The sequence below is a fragment of the Aquarana catesbeiana genome, linkage group LG06, assembly GCF_042186555.1.
Source record: "Aquarana catesbeiana isolate 2022-GZ linkage group LG06, ASM4218655v1, whole genome shotgun sequence".
In the NCBI taxonomy this organism is placed as follows: Eukaryota; Metazoa; Chordata; class Amphibia; order Anura; family Ranidae; genus Aquarana; species Aquarana catesbeiana.
In genome coordinates, this window is record NC_133329.1 from 72,190,379 (window position 1) to 72,207,302 (window position 16,924).

The window sequence follows — 16,924 nt, forward strand, 5'->3', positions numbered from 1 at the left end:
GAATGGTTCTTCTCTTATTTTTGTATCTTTATTCATTGAGAAATGTTTCTTAAGGTTGAGCTTCCTCATAATTTTTTTTTAGATCAATATAAGTTTCAAACTTATCTAAAGATTTTTCAGGGGCAAATTTAAGTCCTAGATTTAAAATTTGCATTTCGTCCTCAGTGAATTGAACATCACTGAGGTTGAATATGCCCTTTCCTAATGTTCCCTTCTTCGCTTTCTTCTTCCCTCCTCTGTTTCCTCTGGTCGGTTTCTTCTTTCTTCAAATCTCTGTATATACCCCATCTCTCTTCCATAGCTTCTGTCCCGGTCTTCCCTGGGATACCCCTGTTCCATGTGTTGCTGGTGGGATTCCGGCTGTCGATCTTCCATCATCCTGTATTGTCCTCCTCGAGGCCCTCCTCTGTCTCCATTCGTTCTTCTCCATCCGGGATTCCTGTAGGCAGCTCAGGCCTTCCATCTTCCTTGTGGTCTGTCTCGGGGTCCTCCATTCGTTGTTCTTCATCCGGGATTCCTGTAGGCAGCTTGGGCCTTCCATCTTCCTGGTGGTCTGTCTTGGGGTCCTCGCCTGGGAAAATCCCTAAATTGCCTAGAGTTCCTTCTATGTTGTGAGTCCATAGGGTCTCCGTAATTTCTCCCATAATAGGCATGCCTGTCCTCCCTTAAAGGTGAAAATCTATTTCGAGTGGATACATTGTATCTTGGTGTTTGGGGGGGTTCTTTAAGGTACCTTTTTAAGGTAACGGATAGAAATGGGTATATCCCAATAACTAGCTGCCATCACCCTCAATGGAAAGGGAATATTCCCAAAAGTCAGTTTATAAGACTGCGGAGAAACTGTGCCACAATTGAAGACTACTTAGAGCAAGCGGACATCTTGATTGAGCGATTTTATGAAAAAGGATACAAGCTAGACCTACTGCTCAAATTGAAGACCAATATAGCAAACATGGACCGCAATAATCTGTTCACCAAATCTAAAAAAGGGGAAAATAAAACAGATATGGTGTTTGTCACAGGGTTTAACACTCAATATAAAGAATTTGAGCATATCCTAACAAAATATTGGCCCATCTTAAAAGAAGACTGTGTTCTCGCAAACTTACTTCCTAATAAACCTAAGGTTGTGTATAGAAAAGCCCCTACTCTCAGAGATTACCTAGTCCATAATGTAATCAACCCACCCAAATCGACAAAAATCTTCCCAGATATGAAAGGCTTTTACAAATGCCAAAGATGCCTACCATGCAGGGTCAGTAAAAAACAACCTCGGAAAAGGGAAACTTTTAGGTCTAGAACTGATCACAAAGAATATCGCATTAGGGAACTCATAACTTGTCAGAGCACCCACGTGACCTACGTCATTGAGTGCCCATGTCAATTGCAATACGTGGGGAGAACTACCCGTCCCTTGTATGTACGCATACGGGAACATATTAAAAACATAAGGAAGGGGTTTGCAAAACACCACCTGTCACTTTGATGCAGTGCATAATCGTGACCCTACGGGTCTGATCTTCTATGGGATTGACTGTATCAGGGACCACTGGAGGGGTGGAAACAAAACCACACTTGTTTCACAAAACTAAACCGCCTGGATATATCGGTTGGGGTCCCTTGCTATCCTCTAGATATTGACTTGAATTGTTTCATTGCCAATCCATGAGGTGTGTATTGTAGGGCACCTCAGATTTGTGGGATTGGCTGGAGTGACAATATGTACACCATATATGCTACAATGTGGATATGAATAGTAGTCTATGTTGATGGAGTACCTTCCCTGTCCCTCATTTCACCAATATTGTTCCCTTTACACGTGACAGGGTTTGTAATGTTTCTGTGGTACCTCAACTAACACTCTACATATTTATCATTGCCCTGGTCTAGATTTAATACCTCCCACCCCCAGTCCATAGCATGATGATTTACCCATACACCTTAGGCCCACCATCTGAATATGGGATGCTATATCTGTAGTAATTAGGTGTGACATTAGTTGCGTAAGGGTTTTGTTTATCAATATCCATATTGATATTTCACATGTATATATGCACACACTATGTGTATGTATACATACATATTCACGATCACTATAGTAGTATGGTGGGGGATCCAAGCATATTATATTATAATATGTAATTAATCCCATCTATATTATTTAATCTATGTGTAGTATCTAGTAATTGTTATTTTATTTTTTTAACCTACCAGCTATTTATCTTTTTCCTCCCCTAGAGATGCACTGGGCATGCTGCTATACTAGGCCTATAGTATTTAATGGTAACCTTTACGTGTCCCCTTATCCATGTGTTGAGGTTTACCAGGTAATATCTGGTATACTATGCCTTGTAGTTACTAGATTTACCTCCAGGGGGAACCCAGTGTATGGGCTGCTGTTCACAACAGCCTGTAATTTCTGGGATTTACTTGGCTATTTACACCAATTAATGTATTAATGTGTGTACTGTAAACTTATAGAGAGTCCGCCATGGCGTCCAATCAAAGATATTAAACTCACCGCATGTTATCTATTATTTAAATATTAAACATCACGGACACTGCACTAGGAGTTATGGGCTTGATGCTCCGCCTTGGTATATAATCACAATTGGCTGTCCCCACACTGGGGGGTGGGACAGGCATGGTTACTCTCCCACAAAATGACGTGGTGCGTGGCGTGCTGGTACCGTCGCTGAGGACATCTATGACGAAACGCATATGACGGCGCCACGCGCGCTACCTCACTTCCTGGTTTACGAACTGCTGGAACGCAGATGGAACGCAGAGCACCGCTAATGTCTCCATCCTACGTCTAAGCGCTTGTTGTTTGTTCAGAGGCCTGACTGCCATCTAGGAGCCTGCCATATATAACTACACATTGCAGCATATGGCTTTTGGAATGCCTATTTGATAGTTTTTGCCGCTGGACTTTTCTTTTTACCTGTTTAATGGCTTTTAATAAATTTACATCATTTTACTACACTATGGGAATCTATATTTCTTTTCTCCTATGAGGGACAAATTAAAGATCAGGCTCCGGGAGGTTCATCCTTGGAATCCTAATAACTACGGCGGTGAAGTGATTGCAGCAGTTACATCTATATGCGCATTGCTCCTTTGGGGTGAGTGGATCTGGTGAGTGGGGACCTTTGAGGGGGAGCACAAAGTCACCAGAGGATACTGCGAGCACCCAAGTCATCATTTGACTATTTGTCACATTTTTGAAGAATATTAAATGCACATTATATGGACTGTGATTTGCACATCTATATGTGAACTTTTTCTTATACTCTTTAAGGACGCATAGCATGTCTGCACTGTGTGGCTTCACTTAATTTGCTACTTGCACTTTGGACATACACATGGTGATATATTTATGTCTGTTTCTAATAATTTAATGATTTTATTTTTATTACTGGTATCAGGTCCTATACTCTGGTAATTGGAGGCACCACTACCAGGGAACCATTAGGGAATCACTATAAGCCTACTGTGTAGAGTGTGCTCCATATGTTCTTTTAAATCACTGGGACATATCTGTCATGGATCACGTTTAGTTTATTTAACTCACATTAAGAGGTTGAAAATTTCTGCAAGGTCACTTAGATATACACTCTTATGGTACACAGAATGCTAATATATATCATAGACATATTGATTTTTGAAGTAATGGTATTATAATTGAGTTTGGGATTATATATATGGCATAGGATGCTAACATATCACTCAGTGATAGATCATAGACACAGCTATATTTGAATCACTGGTATTTTACTTGAGGTGGGATCATACACACCGAGGATAGGTGTGGCACACTTACCAGTGGTGTAGCACTTAGGCCCCCCCTTCTCTTTTCTGCCCACGTTTTGATACTAACCATCAGTAATTAGCGCCATCTACCCCAATTTATTGTTTGTGTTTGCCTGGAGACCCCCTAGGGGAGCTCTATTAGGGAAGGCAGCAGACCTATCCGCTGTCCTAAGTGCAGTCATATATATATTTTTGTATGTCCTAGAATTAGCAGCGGAAACTCCAGAGATTCCCGTCCCCAAAGCTGAATTGCTGACAACAGGGCAGAGCTTTGCTAACCTCTGCCCAGCACCAATAACATCTTCATTCTACGGACAGGAGATGGTGAACCTCTATCCCCAGACACAAGTTCCAGAGACTGGAGATTTAATAGACTCCTCTGCTGAGGGAGAACAACCTGTTGTAGACATGTGCACTGCCCAAAAATTTGTTCGTTTTAGTTTTATTCGTTTTTTGGGGGTTTTTTTCAGGTCATTCATTATGATCGCAAATTGTAAATTCGTACATTCGTAAATTTGTAAATTCAAAAATTTGTAAATTCGCAAATTCGTACATTTGTAAATTAGAAAATTCGTACATTCGTACATTCATACATTCATAAATTAGAAAATTTGGAAGTTTGGAAATTCGAAAATCTGAAAATTTACTACCATATATACTCGAGTATAAGCTAAATTTTTCAGCACATTTTTTATGCTGAAAAAGCCCCTCTCGGCTTATACTCGAGTGAGGGTCTCCCGCTGTGTTATGCAGTCTTAGCTGTTCGCCGTCCACTGTAACAAAGCTCCGCCTCCTCCTCATCAGTGATAGACAAAACATTGAACACTAATACAATGCTTGGAAACTGAATCAGTGTTCCGTCTATTATGGACGAGGAGGAGGCGAGGCTTTGTTACAGTGGACGGCCGCCGAACAGTTAAGACTGTAGTTGCATGACACAGCGGGAGACACCCGCTGTTTGTAATCAAAGGTACAAGTGGGCACAGGGAGGCTGCAAATGGGCACAGTGAGGCTACAGATGGGCACAGTAAGGCTGCAGATGGGCATCGTGAGGCTGCAAATGGGCACAGTGAGGCTGCAGATGGGCACAATAAGGCTGAAGATGGGCACAGTGAGGCTGCAGTTGGGCACTGATGATACAGGTGGGCACAGTGAGGCTGCAGATGGGCACAGTGAGGCTGCAAATGGGCACAGCGAGGCTGCAGATGGGCATTGTTTACCCAGTAGCTGCTGCATTTCCCACCCTAGGCTTATACTCGAGTCAATACGTTTTCCCGTTTTTTTGTGGTAAAATTAGGAACCTCGGCTTATATTCGGGTCGGCTTATACTCGAGTATATACGGTAACTATTAAATTATAGGTATTGAAATTTCCTTTCAAATTTGGCTGCTAGTGAACGTAACGAATACGAATTTATCCGAAGTTACGAATTATCCGAAATAATGAATGCCGCATCTAATCAAATGGAACTAAACAAATTAATGATAAAAAAATAATAATAAAATGTTTTTATTATTATTATTATTATTGTTATTTATTATTATTAATTCATTACATTCCATTCGTTTAGATACGGCATTCGTTATTTCGGATGATTCGTAACTTCTGATACCTATAATTTAATAGTTAAGTTATTATTAGTTAATTATTATTTCAGATTTCCGAATTTTTTAATTTCCGAATTTCCGGATGTACAAATTTCCTAATGTACGAATTTAAGAATTTACTAATGCACGAATTTATGAGTTTACGAATGTACGAATTTACGAATGTGCGAATGTACGAATTTACAAATGTATGAATTTACAAATTTTCGAATATTCGAAGTTACGAATATTCGGGAAAATTCGTTAAATGGGTTTTCGTTAATTTGGATATTTCCGAATTAACAAATTTGTCGAAAATCTTTCAAAACGAATTTGAAGCAAAACAAATTGCACGTCTACTAATTAGCCTCCAGCAGAAGAGCTGGCATCAGGGCCTAACATCACTGAGCTCTGCCCAGCACAAACAACAGATTCAGCCTTCCTGGGAGAAGAGGCAGTCGGACATGGGATTTTCTGCCAGCCACATCTGTAGAGTTACCAGAAACTTCTCCAGCTGAAGAGCTGACAACTGGACAGAGAGCCCAAGACATCTGCCCTACACCTGCAGCAGTTCCAGAGGCCCAGGGTGAGAAGGTAGCGGTCACTGCCCAGCAGCAGATCAAGATCCAGTGGAGAAGGGAAAGGAGGTGTTTGTCCTCCTTCCTGAATAGTCAGCCAAGGTGGGGGAAGCGGTCTTTCCTCCCCAGCAAAGATCCGTGCACCTGGGAGACAGTACCAGGGACATGTCGTCCCAGCAGCCAGATAAAAGTAAGGGAGATAAAGCAGCCGGCTTCCCTTCCCAGCATCAGAAGGCACCTTAGAATGAGTTACGGCTAGTGACTGGGTAGGCTAAGGGGTCTTGGATCGTGCTGGTACCGGAAAGGAAGCGTACACGGCGGACAGACTCATCTTGAGTATGGGGGTCCGTGACATAAACGTTCGTTTTTTTGTTTTTTTTTAAAACAAATATGCCATACTTACCTCCTCTGTGCAGTTGGTTTTGCACAGAGTGGCCCCAATCCTCCACTTCTGGGGTCCCTCAGTGGCGCTCCTGGCTCCTTCTTTTCTCGAGTGCCCCGTCGGAGAAGTGTTCTCCCACGATATGACGTCGCTTCCGCCCTGCAGTGTCATGGAGATGGGTGGGGGCCATCTTCCCCTCAATCGTCTCCATGCACAGCAAATGAGAGGACGCTATCGACTCCGCCACTGCCGGTGGCTCTGGTAAGCGGCGGAGGGCACCGGATCATGGCGGGAGAGGGGGTCCCTTTCCCGCCACCGATAAAAGTGATCTTGTGGCGAATCTGCCGCAGAGACCATTTTTATCTTGTAGCCGACCGGCGGCCGAAAACGGGGATACGGGGGTTATGGCAGCTATCTGCTGCCATAACAATGATATCCGTCCCCAAAAAAGGGACGTACATCGGCGTGCGGCGGCCGGCAAGTGGTTAAATGTTAAAGCCTTTAGATATACACTGTTGTGTCTTGTTGCTGTGCTCAGTCTTGCCATGGTGTATGACCTGTGACATGAAACTGTCTTCCACACCCTCAGCTTAGTAGTAGAGTTTGGTTGTTCCTCACCCAGTTTTAACCCCTCTTACACAGCAGTTTCTGTTTCAGTTAATGACTGTGTTTCACCCTACATATGATATTGATGATCATTAGCACCTGCTATAACTGATTAATCATACACCTGATTCTAATCCTACTTTGTGCAAGTGTATAAAGTGTGTAAGTGTATGAATTGATACTGGTTTCAAGCCAAAGGGAAGTCACACCATATATTGATTTGGTAAGCATTTTCTTCTGTTCGATCACTTTTCATTTTATAAAATGATAAAAATAAACAATTAAAATATATGTTTCTGAAAGCATTCTTACTTTACAGAATTTATTCACACCTGCCTTGAACTTTACACAGTACTATACATTAAATATTAAAACCTAAGTTTAGCTCAAATCAAAAAATCAAAAGCATAAAAATCAACACAAGGTACATAACTTACAGTTAATATAATGTGCGTCTTTTTTTAAAAGCAATGTTCTTCCCTCTTACCCCCTACCCTGGCCAAAACAGTCCTCCAGTGTGGTGGGGTTTATTACAACTAAAGGGCTGTCAGAAGTTCTCATCAAGCCAGTCAGACTATGCCTGACCCTTGCCTGCCACATCTGCCATTCATAGAAGCCGTACTATTGCTTCTTTGAATGAAAAATGATCTCTGAATAGGGAATGGGCAAATAATTGATAGCTCTGCTCTCTCCATTCACACACCCTTCTATGAATAGCAGATCTAGCAAGAAAGGGCAGGCATCTGAGATCTCTTGATAAGAGCTCCTGATAGCCCTTTCGTTTTATTAACCCCTGCCGCACCAGAAGATTATGGTGGCAGGGGTGGGGGTAAAGTTAGAGCAGAGGCAGAGTTCTTCTAAATAAAGAAGAATCAGCGCAGGGTACACATCATACTAACTGACAGTTATGTCCTTTGTGATGATTTTTAATGTTTTTGGTTTTAGCTAAACTTAGACTTTAATATAAATACATTTTTTAAGAGATCTCTGCTAATAAATACGTAGGCAGAGGTTTAGGACATGACTGTCATTCAAATTAACATACCAGACTTACCAAGCTTAAACACATTAAAGAGGAGTTCCCATTTAAAAAAAAAAAAAAAATTAAAAGTCATCAGCTACAAATACTGCAGCTGCTGACTTTTAATTGGACACTTACCTGTCCCAGGGTCCAGCGATGCGGGGGATCAAAGCCCCGCTCGTCTCCCCCTCAGTTCGGCGGCGCCAGCATTGCAACTGTGGGCGCCGGGCTGTGGCTTCACAGCCGGGCACCCACTGCGCATGCGCGAGCGGCGCCTAGCGCCGTGATTGGCCGCTCAGTCATCTGGGACCGGTAATGGGTCCCAGATGATTGACAAGAGGGAGGGAGCAGAGCTGAGCCCTTCCTGCACCGAGGGGAAGTGATGTCACCAGCCCAGGCACTGAAAGAGGCAGACTACGAGGGACCCCCTAGCAACAGGCATTTAGAGGTGAGTAAAAAAAAAATTTCCAAATTTTTTTTTATTTTTTTATTTAGGCACATTCATGTATTTTTTTTTTTTTTTTTGGGTGGAACACCACTTTAAATAAGAGCCTGAGAATTTTAAATAAAAAAAAAAACAATTAAGAATAAGAAATTAAAAAATGGGCTACCAGAAATGTCTGCATATACCTTTACCTTTAAACATCTTCCTGAGTGCCCTAAAAAATACCAAACCTGGTAACTCTCTCATAGAAGTAATGCTTGCAGAGTTGAGTTCTTGCCCTATCTTCCTTTCTGTCTCACTACTGAGCATAACCGATCTGTATTTACTTTTAGATCTGAAGGCCCAATACAAAAAATTTGTCATATTTGCTTCTCCGCTTCTGGTGACGATTTTGGGATTGTTAACTATTGGTGTGCTACACAGTAAAAGGAAAAAAAAAAGTAAGTACCGTAAATATTTCATTACTTAAGACTGAACTAAGACTGGAAAAATTAAGTTACCCTTGCAGTGGGGCTCCTCTACACTTCAAGTTTAAAATGCTTGTTTTTGACTGGGGATAACATAAAAAACAGGTTCACTAAACCTATTTCTCAATCTCGTTGACTTCCTCCCAGAGGCACAACCAGTCTCCAAAAACTGTTTATTTTTGGAGCTACCTTGGTCACAAGCACTCTGATGTCATCACATACAATGCAGGAGCAGCATTCCTGGATTAAAGAGGACTTCACCAGCTGCCAGGGGAATGAGAGATAGAATAAGTAAAACTGCTATGTATTTTCCCCCTAAACCAAAATAATCATTTTACGCTTGCATTGCAGAGGGAACCTACCAACAAGGATAACTTTTGAGCTTACCTGGATTTCATCTTTAAGGCCTCATGCACACGAGACGCTGGTGCAAACTCTGCTGAACACATGTTTTTAAAAGCTGAAACTGGCATTTAGAAATGCCCATTTTGCCGTGTTTGCATGCCGCGTTTAGCAGCGTTTAGCCGCGTTTTGCGTTTGCGCCTAGAAGCGTCTGCAGAGCAGAAAATGACATTTTGCGACCCAACTTTGGGGCCCCGTATCTCAGGGTCACTTGGTGCTAGGAACCTCAAAATTGGTTCCTAGCACCAAGTGGCCCCGAGATATGGGGCCCCAAAGTCGGGTCGCAAAATGTCAAGCACTTCTGCAGCAGAGAATGACATTTTCCGACCTGACTTTGGGGCCACTTGGTGCTAGGAACCCCAAATTTAGATATGTTATAGTGTTAGTCCACATGTGTAAGCACACCAAATGTGGGGTTCCTAGCCCTCAGTGGCCCCGAGATATGGGGCCCCAAAGTCGGTTTGTAAAAACACTTATAAACGCAAACGCGGCTAAACGCGGTGCCGGCGTTTAGATGCATTTAGCCGCGTTTGGCATCTGAACCGTGGAAAACTTTAACGTCTGAACCCATTTTTTTGCTTCTGGAAAAACAAGGTTAAACACAACTGCCTAAAAACACCAAAAAATGAGACTGTGTACATGGACACATAGGATAACATTGAATGGGTTCAGGGGCAGTTGAAAAAAGTGTCCAACTGCCTTTGAACGCGAGTTTAACAGCGTCTTGTGTGCATGAGGCCTAATAGAGAGAGGTTCCATTGGCGGAATTATTTAACTCTATACTGTCACCTTATGGTGGTCTATCTCCAATTTTCTGTCAGGGTTTTATTTACTTTTTTAGATACTCATGGGACAGAGAAGGGGCATTACTACTCAACATTTTACAAATTAAGATAACGTTTAACTTTTTTTTCTGGGTACCTCCAGGCATTTGTGGCTAAATTCTGCAAAAAAAAAAAACACAATGTAGGGGATGATAACAGGAATCAGCAGGCCATTTATAGCTCAAGAAATATAAACCCGTAACACCTTTCTCTTGATTTTTTGGCCTATAGAGTTACAAAATAGATCTACATTTAAATCAGGCACCACGTTGCCTCCAATAGTTCATTCGTGGCACATAAGTCATGGTGTAGAGTTTTAAAAAAGGGTGTAATACTTCAGCATGATATATAATTAGAGCCCAGCTATCTATGCAATATATTTGCTATTGTCTTCAATCTGAAATATTCTAAAACAATGAGGATAACATGTATCATGGTGATTTCCTCACATATATGCTAGCCTTCTTGATTCAACTGGCTATATACTAGTCAGTAAGTTAGGACCATGAATCCTGGAAACACCTGAAGCAGCCTGCAGTGAGCATGCACATACTGTATGTACATGTGTAGACATAAATTATTATACAATTATCAGGCATCTGGGAAGGTGGCCTGAAAAGGATTGAGATATTGGCAATTATCTTTATCTTACAGAACCACAAACAGCATCTATCTTGGCACACCGATACTCATTTGCAGTTTAGCACATTAGCCAGATGAAAAGAGAGACAATTGGACTAGCCTGATATTATTTAAGCTGAGAGATACATATGTATAGTTTTTTTGGGGGGCTCCACCCTTTATTTATTAATATTTTTTTCTATTATGCACATACTGCCTGCACGTCCACATAGTGCTATATTCCCCATGGTGGTTTAGATCACCATCCTATACCTCAGTAAAGACAAGAGTTGATACCCAGTACACCTAGATAGTATAATTTATTGTAGGATTAGCGCAGCACCATCCCCATTTGTCAGTAGCAAGTCTGGATTATTCAGAATCATAGCCAACAGTATGGTTTGTGCATGGAATAATGAAAATGTTTTGTAAAATTACGTCATGCATTGACAGATACGGTGATCGTGGGATCAGGTTTACCATCATGGCCATTTTATATGCAATATTAAAAGATATTTAAGCCTCATACATGTAACTTGCTGCCAATGGATGTCTACCTCTTGCTCACCATCAATGACTCACTAAACCACCCAATCTTGGTGTCACCCTACTGCCAAGTAGTTTTATTCTTGGTCTGGCACTTTTGGTATTAGTGTTTCCCCCTGTAGGGCTTGATTGGTTTGGCAGTGTTGGAAATGTTTCAATGTGTTTATTGTGCTATCAAGTGGCAAATACAATTTTTTCTAAGTGTACTGAGACTGTGGCTAATCAAAGATTCCTGTCCTGCAATTGTATTTTCTGATATTTTAAACTGTCTGTTATCTGATCCTAATCTGCTCAGTAACAGCTTGGCTTATTTCCTGATACCCAAATCTAAATTTTACTGTGTTCCTACAGCTGTCCGCTAGTAGCGCTATAGCTATGCCTTTTATTGATTTTTTTATTTTGTCTGGTATCATGTAGGCTCATCAGCTGCCTCCAGTGGGGTTAAACCAGGGACCACTCGGTGACAGTATCCCATGGTGCTATTTTTTTGCAGGATGATCCCTAATGAAAACTGTGCACTGCTTAGATTTGACACTATCTATTTTTTCATATCTGGCAATACATAAAACAGTATTTACAGATTTTGTCCGAATCTAATTTACCAGATTGCTGGCCAGTGTACAATTGTATCTTGAAACTTCAGATACTAGATATGTTTATGTCTGTGATATTCTTTGTTATTTACCCCTCCATTTTCTTCCACTAAAATCTTTGCTGTTCAATGTATTACCAGTTGATTCAATTCTGAGATTGTAGTTTTTTTATTTGTATGTCTTTTATTCACCTCTTTGGTGTTACAGGATTTCCAAAGGTGAGGGATATCACCCGCTCCCCTGGTGGTATTTTTAGTTTAGATGTAGATCATTTCTTCCCAGAAGCTATTAATGTATCCTGGAAGGTGATCCAACCACCATCAAGCACAGAGCCCCGACCCATAGACTCTACCATTCTAAGGCAACAGAACCAAGATGGAACCTTCAATGCCACCAGCACTTGTGAAAGCCTCAGAGGGGTGATCCGGGAGGATGAGCCTTATAGTGTGCGAGCCGTGGTGGAACATAACAAAATGAAACACCCGAAACAAAGAGAATGGAGAAATGATGAGAAAGATAGTAAAGGTATGGGAATTATTCTGCATTGACAAAACTCTAAAATATGTCATGGACAATGATTCAAAGAAAAAAAATTCTTATTGCAAACTGTATACAAGAAAGGTTATGTTGTGATATGAATCTTTACAACAAAACTAGCAACTGATCCTGGGGCCTAGCTGCTTTCAGCTGAGCCCAACCTTGTTTGTGTTCAGCTTTTTTAACCACTTCAATACAGGGCACTTAGACACCTTCCCGCCCAGGCCAATTTTCAGCTTTCAGCGCTGTCGCAATTTGAATGACAATTGCGCGGTCATGCTACACTGTACCCAAACAATTTTTTATCATTTTGTTCCCACAAATATAGCTTTTTTTGGTGGTATTTGATCACCTCTGCGGTTTTTATTGCTTGTGCAACAATAAAAAAAGACTGAAAATGTTGAAAAAAAACAAGTTTTTCTTTGTTTCTGTTAAAAAATGTTGTAAATAAGTACGTTTTCTTCTTCAATGACGGGCACTGATATGGCTGCACTGACGAGCACTGATATGGCGGCACTGATGGGCACTGATGAGGTGGCACTAATGAGGTGGCACTGATGGGCACTGATGATGGGCACTGATAGGCAGCACTGATAGGTGGCACTGGTATGCGGCACTGATGGGCACTCATAGGTGGCACCGATGGGCACTCATAGGCGGCACTGATGGACACTCATAGGTGGCATTGATGGGTACTTATGGGTGGCGCTTATGGGTACTTATGGGTGGCACGGATGGGCACTGATAGGTGGGCACTGATGGGAACAGATGGGCACTGACAGGTGGCACCGAAGGACACTGATGGGTGGCACTGATGACACTGATTGGTGGCACTTATGCCCCTAAGGGTGGCATTGCTGGGCATCACTGCAGTATAATGGTGCCAATCAGCGCCCCCGTAACCCCGCCCCCCTGTGACACCACGTGACGTCAGAGGAAGGCAGGGTCACCCGTTTATGTCACTGAGTGGCCCCACCCTCAGCTATATAACAGCTGTCACCGAGAAGAAGCGTCACTCTGCGGGAGCCTCCCATGGAGGCAGAGGTGCACATCATGGGACATTTTTATTTTTTTATTTTTTAATAAAGGACTTGTCCCAAAGTGTCTCCTGTCTTTTTTACTATTTTTGACACTTTTTTTGTGAAATGGTAGGGGTACAATGTACCGGTTACCAATTCACATAGTGGAGGGGCCGGGATCTGGAGGTCCCCTTGTTAAAGGGGGCTTCCAGATTCTGATAAGCCCCCCACCCGCAGACCCCCACAACCACCGGGCAAGGGTTGTGGTGATGAGGCCCTTGTCCCCATCAACATGGAGACAAGATGCTTTTGGTGGCTACTCCAAAACACCTTTTCCATGTTGAGGGCATTTGGCCTGGTACGGTTCAGGGGGGGAGGCTCTCTCTCGTCCCCCCCTCTTTTCCTGTGGCCTGCCAGTTTGCGTTCCAGGGTCTGGTATGGATTTTGGGGGGACCCCTATGCCATTTTTTTTTAATTTGGCACAGGGTTCCCCTTACTTTCCATACCAGACCTGAAGGGCCTGGTATGTATTTTGGGGGACCCCCATGAATATTTCATTTTTATTGTAACATTAAGCATAAATGAAAATCACTGCTCCCGAAAAAACTGCAGTTTTTAAAACTTTTTTTTGCATTGATACATGTCCCCTGGGGCAGCGGTACAGACATGTGTCCTGCTGGGGAGAGGGGGTTGTCTCTGGGCTGTCCTCTGCTGTCTCTGTCCAGGTCTCCTCTGCCCACACTTCCCCTGACTTGTGCTTGGTATAGTCTGAGCTGTGACCTGTCATATAGGGGCCGAATTAGGTCATAGCCCAGATCTCTGCATGGATTATTCTATGAAGTTTACTCATCTTCTGCCTTTTTTTGCAAGTTCTCCATAGGAGTTCACAAGTGATATGACAGCTATGTGTGGTATTACCAGTGTGTTTTTGCAGTCAGCCACTCCATGCAGAGCAAACACGCTTACCATGCATTGCATCGCATCTGTGTGAATTCGGACAGCACAGCGTGTCGCTTCACATAGTAGTCATACCTAAGCATTGATTCACCATAAACTCGCCCCAAGTGAACTCAAAATAGCAGCGCTAAAACAATCCCTAATCATAAAGTGTCATAAAGTGAAAAGTGATAAAAAATTCAATCAACCAAATGATATAATCATAACATCACTCCTCCCCATTAATGTGCATAAAGTGATATGATCAAAAATTCACAAAAAATGGTGCGCAAACCAATAAAGTGAATAACATAACTGTGCACACAAAATATGATATATAAACAATAAATAATAAGCTGTGTGAATCGATGTGAATCAATCCACAAAAATATAAAAATTTATAAAAAATAATAAATAAATAAATATGTGTCCACAAACAATCCAAAAATGAATAATCCAAAAAAATTCCGTGACGTAATACAGTGCAGATCTTCCACTTAATTGAATCTTCCACCGCACCTCTGTGACTGTGAATCCACTCCCCTTAGGTAAATAAACTCACCGGCTCCTTTTGCCCACACTCTCGTGTCAGGGCCACCAAGCCTTTGTCCCACACAATAAGGGGAAATATATGATCTCCAATGGTACACCTTTACATATCCAGAGTGTGATGCCAAAGAGCCCTCTCCGCATGAAAAAAAGAAAATAATCCAATAGTGCAATAACATATTGATATTTATTTTAAAATTAACAAACTCCTCAACCATTGAACTCACATCTTTAAAAATCACTGCAAGCTCAAAAATAGCACAGCACAGCAAACTGTCACAGCATCAACTCAAATCAGTAAACCAGTGTGTGGCGGACCCAGGTACTGCGCTCTCAAAATACCCGTCTCACCCGATCCCTGGTGTAGATAGGACCAACTTCCGCACTTCCTCGTATGGCGCTCCCTGTCACAGCGTCCTACGTCACTAGCGTTCGATTGCCGTGTAGCCACGCCCCGACATGTTTCGTCATAAAGACTTAATCATGGGATTGGCTACATGGCACGACAATCATTCTTTTATACCCTTAGCTTCCGATCCGAGCGGAAGTTACATAACTGCGCCTGCGCGCTCCCAATGTCTGATCCGAGCAGAGATCGCATTACTGCGCCTGCGCATTCCCTGTGTCCCCGCTCGCACCATTTAACACTGTTACAATTCAGCAGAACACAACATATACTTCTGAATATCGCATTACTACAAATATCAAAACATTTCGTCTTATAATGTTCCTCCTAATATTGTTGCCAACATTAGTGCTATTATAATTAGGTTTTATCCTCCATATTTTAATAAAAAACAGGCTAATTCTCCCGTATATAAATTAAAACTAAAATTAAAAAATCAGGGTGATTACTCCCTTGAGCGAATGGTTAGATCTAAAAAAGTTCCTTTTATGAAACATAAAAACAAACAGTAAATGTATAATAAAAAATCCATTACTATTAATCTATCATCGAACAGATATATGACGTTAACCCAGCATATAATTTCTAACTTCCCTTAAGCCAAATGGATATTTCCCCTAAAAGGGTTATATCTAACCGTATCTTTATCTCAAAATATTTACATGAACCCACACTGCACCATAAAAAAATTAAAAAAAAATAAAATTAATAATCATTGATGAAGCAGTTAAGGTCCAGTTCTATATTGAGACCCCTCGGAAAAAGACTCTTGAGCAGGAATATCCATCAGGTCTCACGTTGGGATAAGTCCCTCACCCGATTTGAACCTCTCCAGGTAGGGTAAACTATATCAATCCCACAAAATTGGAGAAGACTAGGGTCTTGATCATGTTTCTCTTTAAAATGGAGGGACACACTGTGGTATTTGAATCCATTTCTAATGTTAGACATGTGTTCAGATATCCGCACCCTAAGAAGTCGTTTGGTGCGCCCAACATAAAACAGACCGCAGGGGCACCACATTAAATACACCACATACGATGAGTTGCATGTAATGAACTCCCTTATTTCAAAGGTTTCATTTTCGTAGTTAGTGATACTCTTCATTCCTCTATTAATAATTCTAGCTGTTCTGCAGCATATACACTTCCTACATGGGTAGAATCCATTTAAATCTATCTTTATAGATGGGCGCCCAGGGGGATCAAGGATCTTTCTCACCACCCTATCTCCAAAACTGGGGGCCCTTCTATAGATGAACTTAGGGTGTTCAGGCAGAACTTCCCCCAAATGGCGGTCTCTACAAAGAATATACCAATATTTCTTAAAAATATCTTCAATTTCTTTGTATTGGTAATGAAAATTCGAAACAAATCCCCACTGGTGTTCATTGGAGGTGCGTAATTCTTTTCCGTGGCTTTTTAAGCGCTCTTCCCTTGGGATATTGGCCACCTGTTCTATAACACTATCTAGGGATCCTTCAGAGTATCCCTTTTGCATGAATCTCTCCTTTAATATATTGGCCTGTGTATAGTATTTTTCCTGTTCTGAACAATTCCGACGGATTCTTAGCATTTGGCCCTTTGGAATATT

General features: G+C 41.8%; 1 protein-coding gene across 1 annotated transcript in view; it reads left to right on the forward strand.

Moving 5' to 3' along the window:
• Positions 1–16,924, forward strand: part of LOC141148599 (uncharacterized) — a 105,031-nt gene that overhangs the window by 41,852 nt on the left and 46,255 nt on the right. The window contains exons 4-5 of the mRNA XM_073636198.1: positions 8,764–8,871; positions 12,092–12,409. Of these exons, the coding sequence (XP_073492299.1) occupies positions 8,764–8,871; positions 12,092–12,409 (426 nt within the window). The remainder of the gene's footprint in view (positions 1–8,763; positions 8,872–12,091; positions 12,410–16,924) is intronic.